Source organism: Prionailurus bengalensis, chromosome B1, assembly GCF_016509475.1.
Source record: "Prionailurus bengalensis isolate Pbe53 chromosome B1, Fcat_Pben_1.1_paternal_pri, whole genome shotgun sequence".
NCBI classification, from domain to species: Eukaryota; Metazoa; Chordata; class Mammalia; order Carnivora; family Felidae; genus Prionailurus; species Prionailurus bengalensis.
Genome location: NC_057344.1, coordinates 152,981,815 through 153,007,943, shown reverse-complemented (window position 1 = coordinate 153,007,943; position 26,129 = coordinate 152,981,815). Strand labels below are relative to the sequence as shown.

Genomic DNA, 26,129 nt, shown 5'->3' with positions numbered 1-26,129 from the left:
CTACAAATTTTGCAGCAAGTAAAACAGCCTTAGCTTACCTCAAAATGAATTGCATATCCACAGATAAATCACCAACAGCATTTGAAATCTTTCTCATGTGTCAAGAAAAATCTAGAATTTAAGTAGTCAGACACTACAATGTGTAATAAAACTTCACTTACTTTGATATTGTTTTCGTACTATGGCTCTGTAAACTGTGAATTTTACTTAATGGGAAATCAGAAATATATTTTATAAATAACTCTCAAAAACACCATGAGGGTAAGAATGAAAGTGTTCAGATCTTGAAGGATCAGCAGAATGAGGATATGTAAGTAATAACAATATCTTTTTGTATGTTACTTTATTTCTGAAACTAATAATTAGCTTACTGAAGAGAACTAAAATCAATTCTATATCAGCTGTGACAACTGTATACCATGCTGGTGGGGGGTGTTGATTAGGGGGGAGGCTTTGCATGTGTGTGGGCCAGGAGTATATGGAAAGTCTCTGCCTTTCTCTGAATGTTGTTGTCAACCTAAAACTGCTATAGAAAATTAAGTCTTTTAAAAAAGGAATTGCATAATGTCTATTTTACAGTTGATTACCAAATACTTAGCGTTATAACTTCAGTTAGGTGTTAATGTTATATGGTCAGATGTTCCAAAAGTAAAAATACATTTTTATTTGTTTCAGACTTGACAAGTAAAGATTTCCCAACAGAGAACAGAATGGACTATAGTGGTAGCTGAATGGTTCATAAGCATAAATTAAGCTGTTTGGGAAGGCATAGCCTATTTATCTTAATATTTGTTGTTTTAAACATAGAGATTATTATTAATTTCTACCTAACATTCATTAAGCCATGACTGTTGAAGACTAAATTTAAATAGGGTGATTAAAAAAAAGCTACCTGGTATTTACAAAATGTCTTTTAAATTAAAGGACCCCATAACCCAAGAGTTGTCATTTTTGGCAAAATAATCCCCACCTTGACTACATTTATGGATGAACTTTGTGAATTTTGCCATACATACAACCTCACACATTTCAACACAAAACAGTTACTTTTAAGTTGAAACAATTACTTAAGATGGAAATACAAGTCTTAATTTTTTACTGATTTAATAGTGGAAAGTTACGGAGAAAATGTTGTTTGAGGTCAAAATGTTACAGGTCTACTTCTGAAGTGAAGGTAAACAGACTTGAAATATGTCTCTTTCAGAAAGATATCAAACTTTTTTTCCTCCCTGCCAACTGAAATGAAACCAAATTTAACACCTTTCCTCTAAATCTGTACAAATACATCAGAGTCTGACTCTCCCTTTTCTTCTGGTTATGCCAGTAACAGCCCCTCAAAATTTTGTGGGGACACGTCTGCCTCTTAATGTCAAAAGGAAACTCAAATTCAAGTGAAGCCCTAAAGTAGAGGTAGAAAGTAGCAGCTCAGATGCACCTAAAAATAATGTAATGAAATTCCACAGCCTGCTAATACATGTGATATGTGAACCAAAACAGGGCTATGTACCCTTGATTTAAGCAGATTCATCAGAAACTTTTTTGTTTTTCTTTTCCTATAAGTTTATAACATTCTGTTTTCCAGATTTAGATAGATAGATCGATAGATAGATAGATAGATAGATAGACAGATAATAGATAGATAGATGATAGATAGAAGGAATTGGAACCATAAATTTAATTCGAAAGATCCAAAGTGAAAGAAAAATTCAAGATACTCATGTGAACATGTGAACATCAATCAAGCCACCCATTCAAGGGAAACATTTGCAGTATTTGTGGTGCTATGAATGCAACTAAAAATGGAACGCATGCGCTCACAGAATATGTTAGCAAGATCTTCTATACAAGTCCCAACAGTCTTTTGAGAAATGTGTACAAATTAGTGTTCTTTTGAAACACAGTATTAGAAATTCACACACCTGGAAACAGAAAATTTGAAGCCTCAAGTCCTTTAAGAGGACGAAGCAGTCCCTGCCACCAGAGCACAGTCTCATCCCAAACCTAACTTACAGAAAGAGTGACTCAATTCTGTGCTGAGAAAGAGAAAGATCATGGCTGGATCACTTAAAGAAAATAATTATTAGAAAACTAAGGAAATTTAAAGGATAATTCAAGACATGGTTTTCTCTCCCTAATTTACCAGCCTATTGTCTATCCACATTTCCCTCTACTTGGACATCCTTTTGCTCTGAATAATTGAAATCATCTCTACTGTAACCAAAGTGTATCACTTTCAATCATAATATTATCTCCTCTATTCAAATGCAACCTCCCCAACGTGTATACAATAATGTCATTTACTTATTTGAATAGGAATTGTTTATAATTAGTAACCATCTAACCCGTAAAACTATCAGTCTGGTGATAAAAGAATTGTCTTTAGCAATACAAAGCTAATTAATATCAATGATTTGAAAAATTATGAAAATATGTCTCACTGACACTATGGAATTCAGACCTTGAAATTCAGATAAAATTTCAGTTTGTGACAATTTATTAAAGGAATTGTATTCCTATTTATATTTCATAGTAAAATGAATGTCTTAGAATAAATACTAAATTTCAAAAAGTTTTGTCATCATCTTTGAGAGCAACGACATCTTCCTGGGATCAAAAATAATAAAACAAGGCAAGGTCATGGATATTGAATGTAATGAGGAGAGGGGATTTACTTTCTTCCCTTTCATTTTGAGTTTTTGTTTCATTTGCCATGGACTCTGAATGTGGAAAATTTATGAAAGGATTTCTGTCAAATACATAAATGTGCTTCTTTCTCAGAAATCTGTGGAACGCTAGAAAAACAAAACACCAAAGACACTGAAGAATGTGGATGCTTCCACTGCGAATGTTGGAATTAAATATTTACTATTCATTATTCTGATGACATGATTATGTGCCACAATTAATTAGAGTTAGGGGCACTCACTAATAAGAAACATGACAACTGCTTGAAAGTCCTAGCTAAAACTTTGGTTTTATATTTGACTCCTAAATCCTATTTGCCAACTCTCACCACTCCACGTGGTGTTTCCTACCTTTTTTTATAGATGACCTTCTCACTGGCCCTTGTAGTTTAGTGTGGCAGGTAAGAAAAAAAAAAAAGGCACAAGTGCCATTTATTGTATGCTTATGTGATCAGAAGCCTGGGTTGGGAGAAGAATGAAAAAAAAAAATTACTGTGAATAGCGAAGTGGGTTCATCAAAGTCATGTTTAGCCATCCTGAACACTAAAAGAAATCACAAAATAAAATAAAATATACTTTATCTGTCTTAGATGTTGAATTTGAAATTAGGGAAAATGAATGCTTCTAACAGCGAGTGATAAAAGAGACTCAAACTTTCCAAAGCTTACTCAAGAAAATCGAAATTTGGTAAAAAAAAAAAAAAGCTATTTTGGAAGATTAAACATTATGCCTGTTTTCGGGAAAATGGTGATAGAATGCAACAGGCTCCATCATGCTCTTTCTTCGGAGTGGTGAAAGTTCGGATCACCAAGTATCAGTGGGTTTCCTTACTTGTGCATGCCATTGTGGGTGGATCAGACTCCCTCCTGAAATAATCCTTTTCACAGACACAAGAGGTTGAAGCTTCCTCATGGGTAAAACTGTGAGGTGGACATTTGCTGCAGGTCTGGCTGTGAGGTGAGGCTTTGAAGAACCCAGGTCTGCACACTGTCAAAAGAAATAAGAGACTAAGCTTTTCCTTGGAACAGATGCAGTGTTTGTTTGGTGAATAATGCCATTATTTTGACTAGTATACACAGATTACATATAACACAATATTTGCATTAACTTCAAAAATGTTTCACAAGCTTCGGAATCATAAATACCAGCCTATTCATTCAGATAATCAAATATTTAAGTATTTAAATTAAACATGTCTGGAATATGTGTATTTTCAGTGACTTCTATGCTGCAGGAGCTTATAAGAAATTATATTATGAAAGATAAATACTTATATGTACTTAAAACTTAAGTAGTCTTTTGAGTATAGTTTTCGTTAACTCTGTTATTAATACAAGTGTGTTGAAGAAATGCTAATTTTCCCCGATGCTCATAGAACAGTAAGGTGAATAGTAGGTGCTTTAAATTTTATTAAATTAATTAATTAATTAATTAATTAATAATTAGTAAGTGTTAAGAGCTTCATAAATTTTGTTATATTTGGGAGAAAGCATGGGTGAGCTGGTGTATCATTCACATTATATTGATTCCAGGAGGAGTCCGATGTTAGGCATTTACTTTACATTTTACTCCATTTTAGAACTATTTGATTCAACAAGCATCTATTCTGATATCAGTCATATCTATACTGTACAAATTATTATGATCTATAAAGGACAGAAAATGTGTCTTATTCAATTTTACATTCATAATACTTATCACAGTGTTCGACCACAGTAGGCGATCCTAAATTGTTATGTAACACATAAATGAATGAAAGACATAGCATGAAGATTGTGACTGAACTATTCAAACTCACATAAAGAAAATGTTCTTTGGGTATCTGTGTTAACATTTCTGTTGGTGATCAAATAAGTGTTAATAGAGTTTATCTTTTTTTTTTTTTTATTTCTGCTCATTCCCTGACCTCTGGTATCCTTTCTTCTGCATGGCTAATAAAACCAAACTTTTATTCCAACTTTCAATATGTGGGCCAGTTGAAAACCACCAAACTGATGGTTTGATTACCTTTTAGGGTTTAGATTACATAAAACTAATCAACCGCATATATCTTTTCTATTTTCAGAATTCAGTACATACACTTAAGAGCATTTATTCAGGCATCAATTTGCTAAAGCTGAAAGGGGAACTTGTATTTCAACAGAAAATTTTGATAGACATAATGAATTTTGGCTAATTTTCATGTGCTATAAATGATTTGGTTTTTTAGTAATCCATGCTAAGGATTTTTGCCATCACCATGAATAATCAGGAATTGACAAAAATGAGAAGGGACTTTTTTCAGTAGATCTAATTATAGCGATAGCAAAGCCTTAATGCTCTTATAAATTCAGAGAGAATGTGAAGGTATTTGAAAGATAAGAAGAGCTTTTTGATAGTATTAGGGACATCCTTGTAGTCAAATGATTAGGAAAAGATTTAAAATATTATTCTTCTTATAATAGGATTGCTGTAGCAGCCAATACCATTCATTGCTAAGTTATCCATTTTTTTCTTCTTTCATCCTCTGCAGTAAAACCGTTCTCACTTTAAACACTATTTATTTTCAAAGACATGAAGTGTCGATCCACAATTCTGCCTATTTGGAAATAAGTGATCATTTATGAAACAAAAGGCATTTATTTTCTTTTAATGAATGCCTGTTAACTTAAAAACTTATTTTGATACCATACACAACACTGTTATTTAACCTTCCATAGAAACTTTGGAAACAGAAAGAAATGTAAAAGTAAGTTAAGGTGGTAAGTGTCTCTTTCTCACCAGCAGTTCAACAAAATCCTTTCAGCAGATGAGTAGGACAGAAATTTTGCTTGGTACTAGGTTACAGAGGTAAATAAGATAGACATGTCTCTGCCTTTATGAGTCTTAACAGTATTACATGAGTAATTATAAATATGATTATGACAGAAAAAAAGAAAGAGCATGGAAGTGAAAATTGATACCTAATTTAGACTGGAATATCAAAAGACTTCTTGAGGAAGCTGAGCCTCTGCTGAAATTAAAACAAAAAATTAAAAAGGAAAATTGTCCAATTTGCATTTGCATTAAGGGGGGGGGCATTAGAGTGCATTAATATGCATTAGAGGGGCAAAATCCTTGCAAACAAAGAAAACCGGTGGAGAGCAAACGAGGAGATAGAGAAAACTAAAAGATCAGGGTGATAGTAGACTTAAAATGGCAGAGATAAAGTTAGAGAGGGAAAAGGACACCAGGTCACACCTTAGAGGTTTTATTGTTTGAGGTCATTACACAAATTTTAAGCAGGGAAATACTGAGATCACAATGATGTTTGACAGATCAGCGTGGGTAATGGATTAGACAGGAATAGGGATGGAGCCATTTTCTCAGAGAACTCCAGGTATGAAATGAGTTTGGGGGAAGATAATGATTATGCTTAAGGTATTATTTATTTTGAGGTTAAAGAAATTCACATAACGGTATAGAGAGGAAAACTGTGAGCTCAGTGTTTTCCAAGAAAAAAAATACATGTATATGTAATTATTCATTGCCTTCAAATCATGGGCCCCAATCCAAATGGGACCTACAATGCTGCAAGACAATTTTAGTATTATTTCCTTAGTTAACTTTGGTTTTCAGCACCAGCATGATTATTTTGTAGCTTCTCCTCTCTCTTCTTATTCCTTAGAAGCTCTATTCCTTTGTGATCTCTCGCTGGTACATTTTTCTGTGTGCTGAGAAAATAGAAGTCATTAAAGAAACTTGCTTATTTTCCTATCACCAAATCTCCAAACCTATGTGCACTTGTAGCCACCCTCTCTCCCTTCTTTCTTATGAAAAACTGAAATGTGTTTTTGCTTCTACCAATGAAAAGTATCTTTATTTGAATTAAGAACCTCATCTCTACTCTCTGAGAGTAATCTTTCAAATTATCTACTATCCCTTTTACATACTCAGTTTCTCTCTCTCTCTCTCTCTCTCTCTCTCTCTCTCTTAATCTCTATCTCTCACCTAGTCATTCATATGACCTCAATACAGTTTTCCAGAATTTTTCAATGGAAACAAAGTGAAGCACAACAAACAAATAACAACAATAAACTATCAATCTCACTTGATCTCAGTTCTCTCTGTAGCTATCAAACAGTTTTGCTACCCTTCAGAACACAATTTCTTAAATTATTTTTCCATACGTGCACCTCTAGTTCCTATTTTAAATCACACATTGGCATAGTCCACTCCCCTGAAATTGGTTTGGTTAAGATTGCAGTCATCTTGTTGCCATACTTCTCAACAGCATTTGATCATGTCATTTTTGGGAAATTCCAATTAATTTTATTACAAAATGCTAGCATGGTCTGCAAGTTTCCACACAAAAAGAAATCCTTCAAATATGGTCTTCTCCCACACTCACTGTCTCCATCCATACTAATCTACTTATAATTTCTTGCACTTGGGAAACTCTTCTATCTGCTTCTAAATATTGCAGGAAAAGCATTCTAGCCAAAGAAGAAGAAGTGTAAGAAAAAGTTTGTAGTCCATGATAAGGACTTTGGATTTAATCTGAATGCATTTGGAAAAAACTGGGTATTTTTTTTTTTTTTTTTGAGGACACTCCTTCTGTCAAGCACTGTGGCAAGGGATATTTATATTGTGGTCAGAAAATAAAATTTGTACTTGAAAGTACCGTGAATCCACAACATATATGGGGAGGCCAAAAATAAAAAGTGATAATCAAAAGAAGCAAAATTGACTTTTTTTGCATTTTAATTACGGCCATATTTAACAAATAATTATTAAGGTGAGTATTAAAATTTCTTTTAATTCCATCTCGATATCGTTTACTTAAACAGTTAAACATAAAGGCAGCTTCTCGAGCAAAGTTGTGTCAAATAATAATTGTATGTTGCCTAAACATTATTTAGAAAATATTAAACAGGTCTATTTAAGTTGAAAGAGGAGTAGGAGACAAAACTGTATCCTATATGAATATCCTTCATGAAACTGATTAGGCAATCCTTTGGAGAGAAGGAAACTTTTTTTTTTTTGGAAGGAAGGAAACTATTTTTAATAATTCCTTTACTGTCCATGCTCCAAGGCTCTTTTTAAGTGCTACCTTTTCCATGATATTTGTGATGATGTCCATGGCTATATAATCTTTCCTTACACATCTTTTATTTTTTTATTTTTTTTTTAAATTTTTTTTTTCAACGTTTATTTATTTTTGGGACAGAGAGAGACAGAGCATGAACGGGGAAGGGGCAGAGAGAGAGGGAGACACAGAATCGGAAACAGGCTCCAGGCTCTGAGCCATCAGCCCAGAGCCCGACGCGGGGCTCAAACTCACGGACCGCGAGATCGTGACCTGGCTGAAGTCGGACGCTTAACCGACTGCGCCACCCAGGCGCCCCTCCTTACACATCTTTTAGATCTAGAAACTATTTATTTAATATCTATCTTATGGCATATAGCAAAACTTTTGTCAGTTTTATGTGTAGGAATTTTCACCTGCTCCCAACTCTATATAAACATTCTGGAGAATAGAAACAGTTCATTTGATTTTCATCATTTGTAGCATAATTCAATGTATTGAGTACATATTCAGCAACATTTATTGGATGGATAAATAGTATATTTGTGTCCTTCTCAGGGTCAAAATGACACAGCAGAACTTAATAAAAGCTGATGAAGCTAAATTATTTCAATATTAACTCTTGGCAAGTAAATAATAATATGTGTTAGTTACATCTACACTGGCTACTTTAGAAGTTTTACATAAGCTACCAACATTCCAGCTTTCATAGTTATCACTTAGAAAATTAGGATTACACCTATTAAAATAGTTTTAAAAATCTAAACAAATATACATCATCAGTATATGAATTTCATTTGTTAAAGTTGTAAAATGGTGTACCTAATCTAATGAGAAAAAATTTGTAAGTTCTCAAAATTGTCAAAAATGTTTAAACTGATAATTTAGGATTTTTTCCCCACACTTTTTTATTGTCAATTAAATTATTTTTAATGTTTCCAAAAAACTTTAGCCTTAAACGTTCATCACCCTTGGGGTACCTAAGTGAATTCATCTTACAATTCAGGAACATGGTCACCAACAAAAAAATGTAATGTACAAAATACTGGCTAGTAATATTGAATATTATCATTCTCCTCACTAGAATTAAAATATACAGATCATTTTAAAATACATCCATATATATAAAGAAATGGGAATAGAAATGCACAGACTTTTTGTCGATATTGTTCAAGATATAATTAATCTTCAAAGTGTTATTGGATTTATCCAATTATGCTTTATTAAGAATGACAGAAAATCACTATGAGCAAGAGTTTCACCACAGTTCTATTATATGTGAATTATTGGAGGATATAAACAAAATAAAATTTACTTTTTATACAGATTTTTTTAAATGAAGTGCCCACAAGATAGTTCAGCCCAAATTTAAAAGATGTGTTTAATAAGAAAATCAGCATAACATAACATAAGATTACAACTAAAAATAATCTGATAATATGTATACCAAAATTAAGATGATGGATTTATCTTTATATTTAAAATATATCCTGAGCATAAAAAAAAACTGATAATGAGTTAAAACAATGATACATTAAAAGAGGTTTTGAAGTAGGAATTCTATTTTTTAATGTAAGTTATTGTGAAATTGGCTAATATACAGTGTGTACAGTGTGCTCTTGGGTTTGGAAGTAGGAACTCTAAAACTTGACATCTTTTGAATGCTTGCACACAGAAATATTAGAAAGATACTACTCAAGAATTTAACAAAGCTTGTTAGTTAGAATACAACTTTAGATGGTTAAAATAAATAAGCTGATTTTAACATTGTAAAATATCAGAGAAGAAAAGAATAGTATATTTTTATTTTTTATTTTAATACCAGCTTAGTTAACCCTTACACAGGGTTATAGTAGTTACAGGCATACAAGATAGTGATTCAACAATTATATACACTATTAGTTAGTGCTCACCATGATAAATGTACTTTTAATCCCCCTTTCACCTACTTCATTCCCTCCCACGCCTCCCTTCTGACATGCTGTATTTATTTTTTGATATGCTTTATTTTAAATGAGTACCCTCACTTAAAGTTATTTTTTTCAATAAGAATATTTTTTACTTGATGCCTACTTCAGAATACATGGTTCTAAAAGATATACATAAAAGTTCTATCTAAGAAAAGTGGAATATACATTTTCCTCAAGTACACATGGAATTCCCTGGTTAAATCATAGAAAAAACAGATGTAACAAATTTAAGAAGACTGAAATCATACCAAGTATATTTTCCAACCTCAATGGTACAAAACTGAAGATCAACAATAAAGCAAAGCTGGAATACATATAATGCAAATATTAAATATTTAATATGTAAATATTAAACAATACACAACTGCACAAGCTGTGGGCCAAATAAGAAATCAAATGGAAAATCAAAATATATCTCCAAACAAAAGAAACAGGAAACATAATATTTCCAAACCTATAAGATGCAGCAAAAATATATCTTAGCATGAAATTCATGCTAAAATGCCTGCACTAAAAAAAAAGAAAATTAAAATAAACAATTTAGCATTATACCACAAAGAATTAAAAAAATAAAAAAAAAACTTAGCTGAAATTTAGTAGAGAGGAAATAATAAAGAAAAATCAGAAATAAATAAAATAGAAACCAGAATAAACAACAACAATATTGAAAGAAATAAGTAAAAACAAACAAAGTTTGCAATGTTTTAACTATATTAACTAACAAATAAGGGAGAATACTCAAAAACCAAAATGAGAAATAGAAGAGAAAATAATACAACAGATAACCACAGAAATACATAGTATGACAGCAGATTACTATAAGTAATTATATAACCAATAAATCAGACATTTTAGAAAAAGGCCAGATAATTCCTAAAAATACACATTACCAAGATGAAATCATGAATCTTGATTCCAAGAAATAGGAAATCTTCTTAGACCAATAAAAAGCATGGAGGTTAAATTAGGAATAAAAAAAAAACAAAAAACAAACAAACAAAAAAAAACCTCCCAGCATAGAAAAGCCCAAGACCACATGGTCTCATTGGTAGATTCTATCAAACATTAAAAAAAATAATAGTAATTAATGACAATCATTATCAAAATCTTACAAATATTGGAATAGAGGGAACTTATTCAAAATTATTCCATGAGGCCAATACTACCCTGATACCAAAGCAGGATAAAAACGATATAAGAACAAAAACGTCTAGTTTGTCCCATATAAGGATTGTTACTGAGACATTCTTGTGACATCCATTTGTATGATAAATGTTTCTCTATACCCTCAGTTTCCATCTGCAGGTGTCTTTAGGTCTGTAACAAGTCTCTTATAGGCACCATATAGATGAGTCTTAGTTTTTTAATCTGTTCTGAAATTGTATGTCTTTTGATTGGAGTGTTCAGTCCATTTACACTCAAAGTAATTATTGATATGTACTTACTATTATTTTACTTTTTTTTTTCATTGTTTAGTCAGATTTTCTCTGATCATTTCTTGCCTTAGCACTTTTGTCTCTCCTTTGCATCTCTCCTATTCTGAGTGATAGCTTTGCTGGATAGAGTATTTTTGGCTACAGATTTTTCCCATTCAGCACTTTGAATATTTCATGCCACTCTCTCCTGGCTTGCCAAGTTTCTGTTGAGAAATCTCCAGCTAGGCTTATGGATTTTCTCTTGTAAGTTAAGGGCTTCTTTTGTCTTGTTGCTTTTAAGATTTTATTCTTTATTACTATATTTTGCAAACTTAATTACAATATACCTTGGTATTGGCCTGCTCTTGTTGATTTTGATGGAAGTTCTTTGTGCCTCCTGGATCTGGATGTCTGTTTCTTTTTTTGTTTTGTTTTTAATTTTTTTTTTCAACGTTTATTTATTTTTGGGACAGAGAGAGACAGAGCATGAACGGGGGAGGGGCAGAGAGAGAGGGAGACACAGAATCGGAAACAGGCTCCAGGCTCTGAGCCATCAGCCCAGAGCCTGACGCGGGGCTCGAACTCACAGACTGCGAGATCGTGACCTGGCTGAAGCCGGACGCCCAACTGACTGCGCCACCCAGGCGCCCCTGGATGTCTGTTTCTTATCCCAGATTATGGAAGTTTTCTGCTATTATTTCTTGAAATAAATTCTCTGCCCCCTTTCTCTCTCTTCTTCTTCTGGGACTGTATAATAGGAATGTAATTACATTTGGTGCAGGCACTGAGTTCCCTAAGTCAATTCTTGTGTTACATAATTCTTTCTCTCTTTTATTCAGCTTCACTATTTTTCATTATTTTGTCTTCTAGGTCACTAATTCATTCCTCTGCTTCTTCCAGCCTTGTGTTCATTGCATCAAGCCTCTTTCCAATCTCATTTATTACATTGTTCATCTCTATTTAATTCTTTTCTTTAACTCTTTTATCTCTATGGTGAGGGTCTCAGTGATGTCTTCTATTGTTTCCTCAAGCCCAGGGAGTATCCTTATGATCGTTGCCTTAAATTCTCCATCAGGCACGTTACTTATATGTGATTTGCTTAGATCTCTGGCTGTGGTATTATCTTGTTCTTTCATTTGGAATGAATTCCTGTGTCTTGGCATTTTATCTAAGTCTCTGCTTTCTTCTCTGTATTAGATAAGCCAGTTTTGTCTCCTGCTCCTGAAAGTAATGGCCTTATGCAGAGGAGGTCATGTAGTGCCAGGTGGCTGCTCTATCCTTTAGGCCAGGCATCTGCAGGGGTGCTCCTTGCCTTTGGGGGCAGTGCTTTGTCCCTAGCTTGAATGTGGTAAGTTTTAACTAGATGTGCTCTGCTATAATTGTGGGATGAAATCTGACACCAACTCTACCAGAACTGAGGCCCTGCAGAACTTTCTGGTTGGGAGATGTGGTGTAGACAGGGATTTGTGCTGGTCTTCTGGGGTAGGAGCACACTACACTGGGACTGAGGCAAGTGTGACTGAGGAAGGCAGTCTGGCCAGAGTGCAGGGAAATGGAGCTTGGTTTAAGAAAGTGGAGCAACCAACATCAGCACTGTGCTATATCTCCCACTGGTGCCAGTGGTTCTGTGTTTATGCTGAGGGGTAGGGGAGGGCAATGGTGCTGGTCAGCTCCTCTGTTCCAGGAGAGGTGTCTCTGTGAACTCTGCCTCCCAAGGACCTGAGAGGAGTGAATTTTCTTCCCACTGTGTGCCCTAGGCATTCTTCAGATTGCTATTTCCATGCTGTGGGCCCCTGGGTTGTCTGCCTGCCTTCTCTCCAGGACCAGGGCAGTGCCATCCCAGTGCTATCTCAGCCAAGTCCACTAACCTTTAAAACTCCAGGCTTTAAGGCCCACTGTTTGCAAGACCTCATGAAATCCAGCCCCTCTTGTTTTCTAAGCTGTGGGGAAAACATTTTCTTTGTGCATTCCCCTGTGCACTCTTCTCTGTCTAGATCTTCTCAGCAATCATGGCTCCCTCGTCTTCACAGCAGTTGCAAGCTATTTCTCCCCTAAACTATGTCACTGCACTTCCTACCCTCTTGGATATGGCCTCTTCTCTCCCTTTAGTTATGGAGTTGTTGGTTTTTTTTCAGTCTTCTGGAAGATTTCTAGAGTATGTAGGGTGATTTGATAGTTATTTGTGTTTGTGGGACAAGAGGAGGGTCTTCCCTTTCTGCTCTCATTCTGGGGACTTCTTCCAGAACAAGAACACTATTGATAAATACATTGTCTCTCTCTCGCTCGCTCGCTCTTTCTCTCTCTCCATTTATGTTTATGTTTATAATTTAGGCCTCCCAAGTATTAACAGAAAATCCAATAAATTACATGGTAATTATAAATGAAGAGTGAAATTAATTGCTACATATCCCTTATATATTCATTCATTCAATATATGTAATGAGCCATGCTTATGTGTCATGAACTGTACTGGACACTGGGCATGCGTACGTAATTAAAACCTATTCATCGCCATCATGCCATTAAATAACTCAGTCATTTGTAACAATTGCTTACACATATTTTGTCTGGCACATATTTAGACTTTCATTGATTAATATTGTTTAATATAAATACACACATTTAAAAAAAACTCAAATGACACTCAAAATGACACTCAAAAATGACAATTGTCAAAATGACAATTCAAAAATAGCGTCATGTGTGGGCATGTGTGTGTTTGTGTGTGTACAGAGACAAAACCTCATGGTCCCTCAGTAAGATACTAAACATATATATAATCGAATATCTTCCAATTAAAAATAAAATACAGATGTGTAACTTTAGAAACTTTAGGATTGTATCACTTTAACATTTTAATGTTTCTAAATCTGTATCTTTTATATATCTTTTATACAAAATATATTCTATATTTTATAGAAATACTGTATCATCCAGTGTCAGTGATCAATTGTAATACTGACCCACCTCCCATAGTTCAGATAAGAAACTATCACTTCCTCTACAGTTTAGAAAAGACCAGAATATCCTTAAATTTAGTAAAAATGTATTCTATACCAATATCTCTTCCTACTTTATGTCTAAGATTAGCATTTATATACTTCATAACTTATAGCTAAAAAAATTAGAAAATACTCAAAATTTAAAACATACTGAAGAAAATAAATATCAATATAACCAATTTATAAGCTAGGATGGAATGTTTTCTTTGCTCAAGTAAAGCATGTTGATCAATTGTATTTTGTTCAATGTTGTATGGAAACCAATTTGACAATAAATTTCATTAAAAAAGTATTAATTCACAAGGGATATGTTTCAGAAGATAAAATAGTTAAATTTTAGTTTCATAAGTCTAAATACCAAGAAACTTGCATAGTATCCTTAGAGAACATTCTACAGTGATATGACAATATGTTTCTCCACCTTGGCAACACGGACATGCTTAAGATATAGTAACAAACCATGAGGCTCCTTGTGGTTTGGAATGGACTGACACATGATCCCTAAGCTGTGGAGAGTTGTAAATCATATTACCATTTTATATTTATCTAGCTGAATCTCCATTAAAATAAAAGATACATAATTTCAGCAATTTTTCAAAGACTTCTACAACCTATCTACATAAGAATGAATATTTATTAGAGATAATAAAACTCATGGTATCTCTCAAAGCAGAGATTATTTTCTCCCTTAGTTACTGATGGATTGAAATTCTCTATAATACACATTATGATAGATAATTTTAAAGTTTTAATTATTAATTTCACTGGATATTTTTCATATCTCTGTAGTTTCCATAGATACTTAAGGTGCTGAACAGTTTTGCTCTCCCAAACAAATACATATGAATCAATTCAGATCAGCATACTTCAATAATAGTGTGTGTAGGATATGTATGGAAGTGCGTGTGTATATGTGTACAAAACACTATTGATATCTCGTTACATATTTTCCCTTTTATTAACATTTTACTTAGATAAAGATTGAAAAGGATACATTGAAGGATTTAGGAGAAGTTAGTATAAAATATTTTTGAACTAAACATTATACCTTCTCTACCTTTAAACATTATCCTTACTTTTTCATGGATACAAACAAAGAGTTATATATCTAAACAAGAGTTAATCTTGACATCAACAAACACCATATGCAATTGTTTTATTGTATCATTTTGGTCCTATGAACAACTTTGCTTTTCAACAGTGTTTCACAATTTAAATTCTTTGTGAGTAAGGAAGCATGAGCTATCAAATATGTTTGAAGAATCCAGATCTCAGTGAATTTGTAATTTACAAAATCAGAAAAATAGTAATTAATTTTAATCAAATTAAATGACTTTTGAATTTTAAATGATAAATCTTCTGGTACTATTTTTTATTATGCATTCAATCAGTGAAAGGATTAAAACTGAAAATAAAAATCCAGGAGATGACTAGATTATGAAACATTGATTTTAGAATTCCTTTTTAGAATACCTAAATTCTTTTTAGAGTTATCTAAAAGTTAGCACCATGCCTTGAAAATATTTTAAACATATTTTTGTGGGTTAATTCATTTCCAAAATGCATAATTCTTTTATATCTTCCCAAGAAAAATTAATGTTTATAATTATTCTATAAGTTTAGAGAAAAGCCAGAAATCTATGCTTTTGAGAATAAACATATTATGGAAAACTATACAAAAGGGGAAATCTGTAGATAAATGCTATCTTACCTATAACACAGCACAAAGTTTAGCATTTGTTTATTGATAAAAGGACATATTTTCTCTAAATTAAAAGGTAACCAAGTGCCCCACTTACATTTTTCTCTCATTGTAGGCACAGATAATTTTTCTGTACAAATTGCTGGAATCTGATGCCATCTAGGCCTTTTCATGTTATTTCAAATTGAATATGTTAAAAAATTAAACATTGATGAATATCATAAAATAATCTTATCAGTCTTTAGTGTTTTTCTTCATTATAGAATGATTCAATCCATGTGCTTTTCTGACCATTATTTGTGATAATATGTTTACTGCTTTGATAGAAGGGATGTATTGTTTAAATATTAAGCTAGATGCTTTATCATGTAATTGAAAGAAAAGCTTATAGCCTGTGTATTTGATTTGATGTATCCATTATGTCTAGAATCAGGTAGTGAAAGGCAGTTTGTTTACCTCATGTCTGTATGGTCAAAAAATAAGTCCAGTTATGAATCATGAAGAGAATATGTTCCAGTTAATGCAATAAAACTTCCATGAAGGGATAAACACATCCAACATAATATATGTTTTGAAAGTATATGCAATGTCTGACTCAGGGTCTTGGCCTTGACAGCTAAGGTAAAAATAGTGATTTCTGTTATGAGCATTTCTCCTTGTACCATTGGTCATTACACCTTAGTTCAGTAACTCAGAAGACAATACTGGCTGTGTAACAAAATAATACCTCCTCTGATAAGATGAAAGAGTACACATTAAATATGTACTATTTTAAAATAAAGAATAAACCATTATATGTAGTATAAGTGCATTTGTGATTACATTCTCTCTTTACAAACCAAACAACCACAACAAAAGGAAAATGTATTTCTCAGTAGAGTCACAGAATTACTGCCCCGAATGATTATAATTTAAGTAAAACTTTAACTATGTAGTTCTTTAAGAAGCATAGATAGATATAGAGAGATTACCTATAAAAAGTGTTTGAAAACTATAACTTGCCTTAAAACAATTTTTTTTTTAAATTGCCCTGATAATTTGTGGGAAAGTATACCTGGAGTAGAAGATAGAGCTAATTTTTAGCTAAGAATATATATATACATACATATATATGTATGTATATATATATACATACATATATATGTATGTATATATATGTGTGTGTATACACATATACATACATATATATATATATATATATATATAGTGAAGTATAAAGAACACATAAGTCATGCAGTTGTTCTAATCCAGTTTTCTGCAAATTGTACACTGAGAATTGAAGTGAATTAAACCATTTTGCATGTGTTCAATTCATATCTATGACATATTCTTCTTTCAAACTGAAGGTCTGTGACTTAGCAAAAGTAATTGGTTAGTGCAGTTCATTTGGTTAAAGCACTCATCTAGTTGTCCCTAATTTTCAGTGTGCAAGTGTCCTACTGAGTCTCAAATTAAACTATTTCAGATGTCATCATTAGGGGCAAAATTCTTTACTCACAGAATGGGAACCCCATGCCCAAAATAACTTGGTAAATAACTTTAAAAATAAACCTTATTTCTAAAACTTTCACTCAGGCAAACTCTTATATGTATTTCATACCATCATATATTACATTATTTTTATTTGTCTATGTTTAGTTCATACATTTTTTCTTTTTAGTTTATTGTGATCAGTACTATAAAATCATTCAGTCATCCCTAGCATTTATTTTTATCCCCTAGCTATCTGGCAATCTCAATTTCAAAACCAGAATAGGCCTTGGCTTTTTTTCAGAAGCCAGAGCAGGAAGAAAAAGGGAGCCAGAAAAACAATAACTCTAAATGGTTGATCTTAGGGATGATTAGAAAGCAGTTTCTTTATTTTGTAATATGGAAACTTAGACTTTTGGGTTATAATCGTAACCCAAATTAGATTATATTTTAAAGCATATTCCTTTTCCATTGTCATTTTATGATTATCCCTATTCTACCACTGTGTCATCAAATGTCATCTTTTATAGCCACATAACATAGAGATAATAATAACAATAGTCATACTAATAAAACAAACTGACATATATTCAGCATGTCCACTAGGGCCAGTTAGTCACTGGAACGCTACACAGATCCATATCATTTAATTAGTACAATGATGATATGAAGCCAGTGAGTTAATGTTTCCATTTTATAGCTACAAGGCTAAGCAATCTGCCTAAGACCTTCCAACCAGCCAGTATTAAGTGGTGAATCTGGGAGTTCAGCACAGATGTATTTGGTAACACAGCTCAGCTTTCTCACTGTTACTCTGGAGAAAGCAGACCTTGAGGCACTGCACTGTCTTTCTTGTTCTTGGGTAATAGTCTCTCTATCTAACTAACCGTTCTCAAGGATTGAGGATTTCTCAGAACATTTTAAATGTATTGTATGCGATACAGACTGCTATTAGCCAGATCGTAATTCATTACTTTTTTTCTTATTACTGTGTTCTCCATAGTGCTTTTTCTTAACTCTCTCACTCTATGTGGCCACACACGCTCTCTTCTTTGGTTAGAAGAACATAGATTTCTAGGTCACACAGACTTGAGTTTAAATCTTAGCAATTTTACATTGTATCTATATGACCCTTGAGAGATACTTTATAACCTTGAGTCTAAATTTACTTACCTGTAAAATATGGATATTTTAAATATTTAATTGGAATATATATGTATATATACAATATTTATGTTATATGTAATACACATGCACCCATAAATGTGTAGCATAGAGCTTGACAGAGAATAAGCACTCAATAAATGATACTCTTTAAAAAGCTATTATAACAAATAGTATTAATATGCCAATGGTCATCAAAGTATAGTTGCCTCTATGGCTGTCTAGTTGTATTCAAAACAATTAATATTTCACAATGCCAGGACTGTAGCAGTGGCCATGACTTTGGACTGCCACATGACAGACATAATCCACACACTTGTTAGACCTCTTCATAATGCTCAACAGTAATTCCTTTTACTTCCCTTTCTTTTTCCCTTGAAGGAACTAAAACTTGGGTGATAGTAAAACTTGGGTGATAGTAAAACTTGGGTGGGGAGTAAAAACTAAAACTTGGGTGATAGGATACTTCCTGTATCCTAAAATACACAGGAAGAAAAACATTTCAGGACTTTAAGCCGTTTAACGAAGATACAAAGATTTAACAGTCTGCCTAAAATCATACAGAAGTTAAGGGCTAGAATTTTGGCTTCTGGTTCCAATGTTATGCTTTTTAGAATGTATTATTAAACTATTCTCAGAAGGATCATGAAGCGTGTTTAAGACAAAAATGAATCCAATAGAACCAAAAGCCATTGAAAACACTTGCTGTCATTGATCTTGTATCCTTTTCACTGTTTCTCTTCTCTCAAACATCTCACAGCTGTCTTTACTAATGTCATCCACTCCAGATTTAGGTGGACATCACAATATCAGAAGTCTGAGAAGAATGCTGAATGGGCATAAACAAATTCAAAATTTTCACTTCCTTTGAATTTAAAACTTTAAGAGACTACAGCATTTATAAGGTTTATCTTTTTAGAACAATCAGACATAAACTTCTATAAGGCTAAAATTTGAGCCACTTTCCTTCCTCAAGCATAAAAATTCTCAAAAGTTTATCTTTAAGGGCTTCTAAAGATGTAGACTATACTAATTTTCTTATGATTTTGTAGCATAATATCACAATTTTAGAGAAACTGTTTTAAATAACTACAACTTGAATAAAATGAATAGCTAGTCTAAAAATTACAGGTGATGGAAAAATTACAGGCTAATGAAAGCATATGCGTGTTATAGAACCTCGTGTTCTATGTTTCTTTTTTCTTCTTTTTCTTTTCTTTCCTTTTCTTCCCCCCACCTTTTTTTTTTTACATTTTTACACCATGAACCTACTATACTGATTTATACTTTCACAGCATGAAACCTATGTTGATATTGAAAGGAGGACATTAGTTGTGGACTAAATGTTTATGCTCCCTCAAAATTCTTGCTGTAAAGCCCTAATTTCTAACGTAATGCTATTAAGAGGTGGGGCCTTTGGGAGGTAATTAGAAATAGATGAGGCCATGAGGAAGATGCCCTCATGATGGGATTAGTAGCCTTATCAGAAGAGAGAGAGACACACAAACATGTTCCTGTTTTTCTCTCCCTGTGCATGCACTGAGGAAAAAAACAAAGGTCATTAAGATATAGTGAGACAATGGCCAGTTGCAAGTCAGGAAGAGAGCCCTCACTAGGAAACAAATGAGGTAGCACCTTGATTTTATACTTCTCAGCCTCCAGAACTATTAGAAATAAATTTCTCCTGTCTAAATTACCCATCTATAGCATTTGGTTATGACAACCTGAGCTAACATACTATTAAAGAAATGTGTGTGTGGGGAGGTTGGGGGGTGGTTGTTTGTTTGGGATAATATTGGTTAAAATACATGTTTTAAGAATTATCTTTCTATGAGATCTTTGAAATCTCATGACAGTACCTCAAGAATATCCCTCAAGCATATATGTGTTAAAAACACTATCCCTGTTTAAAAAAAAAAAAGTGTCTTATGTGAATACCATTTGTAATGATCAGGTTTTATATCTTAAAGGTATCTGTATGGTAATGGTGAGATTTTGTCAATGAGACTACATCAAATAATGTTTGCAAAACACTAATTTCTAAAAGTTTCGATTCATCATGCTGTAAAACACTGTGCATGTGCGCATGTGTCTGTGACTCAACAAGACACTCAGAATCATGTAATATCTTTCCACTCCATATCTCCAAGTCTATAGAAACCTACAGTCTTAAAAGACAACGAAAAAGTAACTTAATTTCAAATGCCATAAGAAAAGTTTTATAAATCTTAGCTGACAGTGGGTAAATTACACAAAAATTTTTACAGTTATTCTATTCATATAAGACATCACTAATTAGTATCTCAGACTATTACAATGTGTTTTTTTAATGTTTAATTTTTATTTTTGAGAGAGAGCATGTGCATGATCGTGCACACACACACACACACACACACACACACACACAAGTGGGGGAAAGGCAGAGAGAGAGAGCGAGAGAGAGAGAGGGAAACAGAGGATTTGAAGCTGGGCCTGCGCTGAAAGCAGAGAGCCTGACACTGGGCTCAACTCACGAAACATGTGATCATGAACTGGTCAAGAACTGAGCCTAAGAAATCAAGAGTTGGATGCTTAACCAAATGAGCTGCCCAGGCCCCCCAATACTTTGGTTTTTAAATAGTGTATGTTACATAAAAGTTATTTTGTTTAAGGTTATTTATTTCCAAAATTCTAGACAAATATAATCTAATTTTCCTAATCGTAACTGATATTCTTTTCTCTGCTGCTTCATTTCTAGCACATCTCTCATCTTCTGTATATTTCACTCTATCACGTAAGGTGGGGTTCCATGCGCACTTGGATTAAATCATTATGACAGTTTATTGAGTGCTCTATCCCAGGCATATATAGAGTTATGTATGAGGGTGAAAAATACACAAGTTTGATAGGTGTCACAATAGGGTTTTGAGGACCAAAACATAGTAAAATAACTCAGTGGTGGGGAGTGTAAAGGAGTCATGGTAGGCCACTTAAATTATGCCTATGTTTAAATGTGAATTAAAAAGTCACTTAATGAATCAAGTATGGACAGGTTGGGTATCACTGAGGAGATGACTGAGCAAAGATGGAGCAAAGGAAGCAAATAGGTTATTCAAGTATGAGCCTAGAGAGAACATGACTCTAATGAAGCAGCATGCCTGGTATTTCATGGAACAGAAAGGAAGCCAGAGTTGCTGGAGCAGGGTGACTGAAATAAAGTATATTAAGGGATGTGGTCAAATGGGTAACAGGCAACAGGTCATGAAAGGCTTTAAAGGCTATTGTAAAAACTATTAGTCTTACTCAGGACAGTGATATAATATGATTTTAAAGGATCACCGTGACTTCTGTCTTAAGAACTGACTTTAATGAATAAAGAGGGACATCAAGGAAAAAAGCTGAGGCTGCTATTATAATCCACCAGAAAGATGATGCTGGTTTGGTTCAGGGAAGTACCAGTGGAAGTGGTTTGAAACCAATGGATGCTTCAAATACTTGAAGGTAGAGACAACAGCATTTGCTGGCTGATTGGATGTGCAGTGCAGGATGAAGAACGGAGTAAACCATGGTTTGAAAAACTAAAAGGATGAAATTGTCCTCATGTGATATGGAGAAGTTTACAGATAGTACAGGTTTACAGAAGAGATGGGGAATTCAGTTTTAGACATATTACATGTACGAAGCATGAGACATTCCGGTGACTGTGTCAATTATGAAGCTGGATAAATGACTGTGGAATTTAAGAAAGAAGTCCGGGCTAGAGTGATCCCAGAGTGAGTGAGTATTTAGGCCATGGGACTGAAGAAAACCTCCATGGGGAACAATGTGAATGAAGAAGAGAACATGGCCCTTCACAGTCAATATCCAACACACAAAATTCCAGACACTGTTGGTCATCTTTGGCTGGGTGCTTAGGACATGGAGATACTACCAAGAGACTCAACAGATAGCTTTTAGCTTTTTATGTATTAATTTTGTGTCTTCAAAATTCTGACTCATTTACTAAGATACACTTAAGTTCATTTCCTCGGTTAAAACTCTCAAGAAATCCATTGTGGTAAATAACATCATGTTTATTTTACACTTAAATCATCTATACTCCTGAAATATACCCAAGAGCTGAGAATCTCAGCTCTGGTCAATTAGAAGTCTGTCCCCCAAACTGCTATTATCCTTTACATTCTCTTTGTCCCAGAAAGGATTCTGACTCTGTCAGCCTTCTTTCTCAGGAAGAATCTTAGCCCCATTCTCTCTTTCCCACTTTCTTTTTGTTTTCAAAGGAAAATCCACACTCAGTTGGACGGACAAGTGTCAGCTGGCTTTGCACTTTCACAATTTTCATTCAGAGATGGCCAAAACTAAACAATATCTTAAATTGTCTGAGGGGGCATATATTTGTTTCCCTTTAAAATTGTAAGCTTCTCTTCAGGTCATCATGGCATTTTAAACAGTTTATATATTTTTGAGAAAGACAGAGAATAGGGGAAGGGCAGAGAAAGAGGGAGAGGTAGAGAATCCCAAGCAGGCTCTGCATTGTCAGTGTATAGCCTAATGCGGGGCTTGAACTCACCAACCGTGAGATCATGACTTGAGCCCAAGAAATGAAGAATTGGACGCTTAACTGATGCTTAACCAGGCTTCCCTCATCATGGAATTTTTATAAAAGAATTATGGTGGAAATTGACGGGAAAAAAATTAAAAATTAATTTTTGGAACACAGTCATTATGTCACAATACTTAAAGCTTCTTATTAAAATGCACTAAATCTACTAAATAAATTTAGGAATACAATAATAATGTAATACAGTAATAATAATAATATAATATAGTAATAGTAATATAAGTTACTATTAAGAATATTTAACATATCAGTAAGTATGTATTGCCAGTGATAAGTGAGCATACAGAGAAAATAAATTTAAGAAATAAAACTGTCATAAACTATATTAAGTTTAATAAAGATGTTAATAGGAATTTTAAATATAAAGGCTGTAGTATTACATATACCATTTATAATGAATCATTAATCCAATATATCATGAACATGAAACATAAATGAATACACCTAACATTTTCAAATCTATCCTGTATGCAAACATTAAAAATCTAATGACAAAATTCAGGGAAAAAAAATCTCTGAGTCTTCCAAAGCCAGATGTGTGCTGGTTTATTAGAACAGAGAGTCTTTAGTCCTATGATCAAGCAATCTGTATGCGTGCCATACAGATTTGACTCTGAGCCTGAAGACAAAGAGGGATTCTCGAATTATGATGTGGTTTGGACAATTGGAGTAATTTGTGGTTAGGAAATATGACATTTGGGAGAACTTATTCTGATGATTTATGTCATATGTGTTTGCTCTACCCACATTTTAGGGCTCAGGTCTAAAGCAGTAAGAAGTTACAAATGGTTTTAAGAAACAACTAAATATTGCTGATAGATTTTCAATCATGAAAGCACACAAATGGTAAGAATTTGTTAAAGTTTTGTTAACGTTTATTTATTTTTGAGAGGGAGAGCAAGTGCAAATAGGGGAGGGGCAGAGAGAGGGAGTCACTGAATCTGAAGCAGGCTCCAGGCTCTGAGCTGTCATCACAGAGCCTGCTGTGGGGCTCGAACCCACAGACCGTGAGATCATGACCTGAGCTGAAGTCGGACGCTTAACCAACTTAATCCAGGTGCCCCAAGAAGGTTTTATTTTTTATAAACTAGTCTTCAGACATATTTGATACTTAAAGTTGAAATGAAATCACTCCTAATTATAATAAATTCTATTTTATAGTAGAGTATTTCACATAAAAATTTCTAGGCACTTCTGAATCTTAACATATTTCATGTTGGTTCTCTTTAAGGCAAGTGAAATGATGCCCCCAAACAGGAATAAACTGAATCAACTGTCCACCAGTTAAAATTTTTAGGAATGTATCTAAATAACTAATCTTTGTTTGGTTTTTAAAATCATTTTAACATGCATTGTAATTTTGCTCATGAGAATAAAAAAAAAATCAGCAGGATATCACTTCTTATATTTATCCACATAATAAAAATCAATATTCATTTATTGAATGCTTATATATGTGCCACTGCTTTACGTATATCATCACATTTTACCTACCATTTCATCTCTTACCATATGAGTCATCTTCTCAATATAACTCTCTCTGTACATCCCCTCTTTTACTGATCCCAGATCCCTTACTTCCATAACTTCTGAAAATTTACTATTGCGATTCTTGGTCTATTTCAAATTATAAGCAAACTCTACCATATCCTCAATCTCTTTTCATATTCCCTTTACTGTTAGCTCTAGAAAAACATGATTCTTTCCTGATGACACTAATTGTCCAGTGGTAATGGTTAGCTCTTTCACATGCTCTCCTACCAATGGCTTTCTACTGTAGTAAGTGCCCCCTTTGTTTTTCACTGTACTTTCTAGACCTTTTTGTCTGTGGCAGATTTTATTTTTCACAGTGACTGCTCCAAGATTTCTCATGGTATCTTGTTTATGTTTTTATGTATTTATTTATTTGTTTTACTTGATTTTTAGAGAGAGGGCACGCAAGCAGGGAAGAGAGGCAAATGAAAGAATCTTAAGCAGGCTCTTTTGCTCAGTGCTCAGCATTATGCAGGGCCTCATCTCATGACCCTGCGATCATGACCTGAGCTGAAATCAAGAATCAGATGCTCAATGGACTGATCCACCCAGGTACCTCTATCTATCTATCTATCTATCTATCTATCATCTATCTATCTATCCATCTATTTGTCTAGCTGTCCATCTATCCATCCATCCACTTATTCATTCATTCATTTTTTGACTGATCTGAGTAGGGAGAGGCAAAGAGAGAGGAGAAAGAATTCCAAGCAGGCTCTGCAGTGTCAGCCAAGAGCCTGACCTGGGGCTCCATCCCACCAACCTTGAGATCATGACCTGAGCTGAAATCGAGGGTCAGAAGCTCATGGGATTGAGCCACTCAGGTGCCCCTGCATTTTTTCAATCTAAGTTTCTACCCAAATTAAGGAAAGCTGAGCTTGTGAAATAAGTGTTATAGAAATGCCAAACCTAAACTCCTCTGGTCCTAATCATTTGCGAGTCACTGTTGCTAATGTTTGCCCATTAGGGAAGCAAAAGCAAACGTTTTCCTTCCTTTTCTTTACGCAGCCCAGCCACCATCCCCACCCTGACAAATCCATTTCCCATTGCCTGCCATAAACATTTTATAAAGTACTAGCCTGCAGCAAGTACGGCAGCAGCTGTTCAGCCCACTGTGCCTCCCAGAGTTAGAGCTGTTAGAGATTGATTTGTGAAGTTCTGATACTGAAAATCACAATGTAACTTAACTTTTCCCTCCGTCTCAAATTTCATAGTCCTTCTGAAAATTATTTTTGGTTAACGCATAGCTATAATGCTAACAACACACACCTCTGGAACTTAAACCAAAGGGAAGGGTCTGAGATCTCACTAACTGATTTAAATATGCTACAGGTGCGGAAAAATCTGAGGCGTGACCTGGCCCTGCTTCTAAAGTGTTCTGTACCTTCCAAGAAGGCTCTGATTCCTTTGTGTCCCAATTCTTAAAGCATATTACAGGATGGGGATTTTCTGCTTCCTTCTTGGTCTGCTGGGTCTTCTAAGTAATTACTAATTGTAAATGAACTATATAAATGTACATATTATCAAGGATTACACTCGGTG

The 26,129-nt window shown here is 33.9% G+C and overlaps 1 protein-coding gene across 5 annotated transcripts in view; it reads right to left on the bottom strand.

Annotated features, from left to right (window-relative positions):
• The window catches only part of EPHA5 (EPH receptor A5), a 349,973-nt gene that overhangs the window by 169,104 nt on the left and 154,740 nt on the right, over positions 1–26,129 (bottom strand). For 4 of the 5 annotated variants that reach the window (XM_043572581.1, XM_043572578.1, XM_043572580.1 and 1 more), the window contains exon 4: positions 3,516–3,671. The exons of the other annotated variant lie outside the window; for it this stretch is intronic. In XM_043572581.1, the coding sequence (XP_043428516.1) occupies positions 3,516–3,671 (156 nt within the window). The remainder of the gene's footprint in view (positions 1–3,515; positions 3,672–26,129) is intronic. 5 annotated transcript variants of the gene reach the window in all.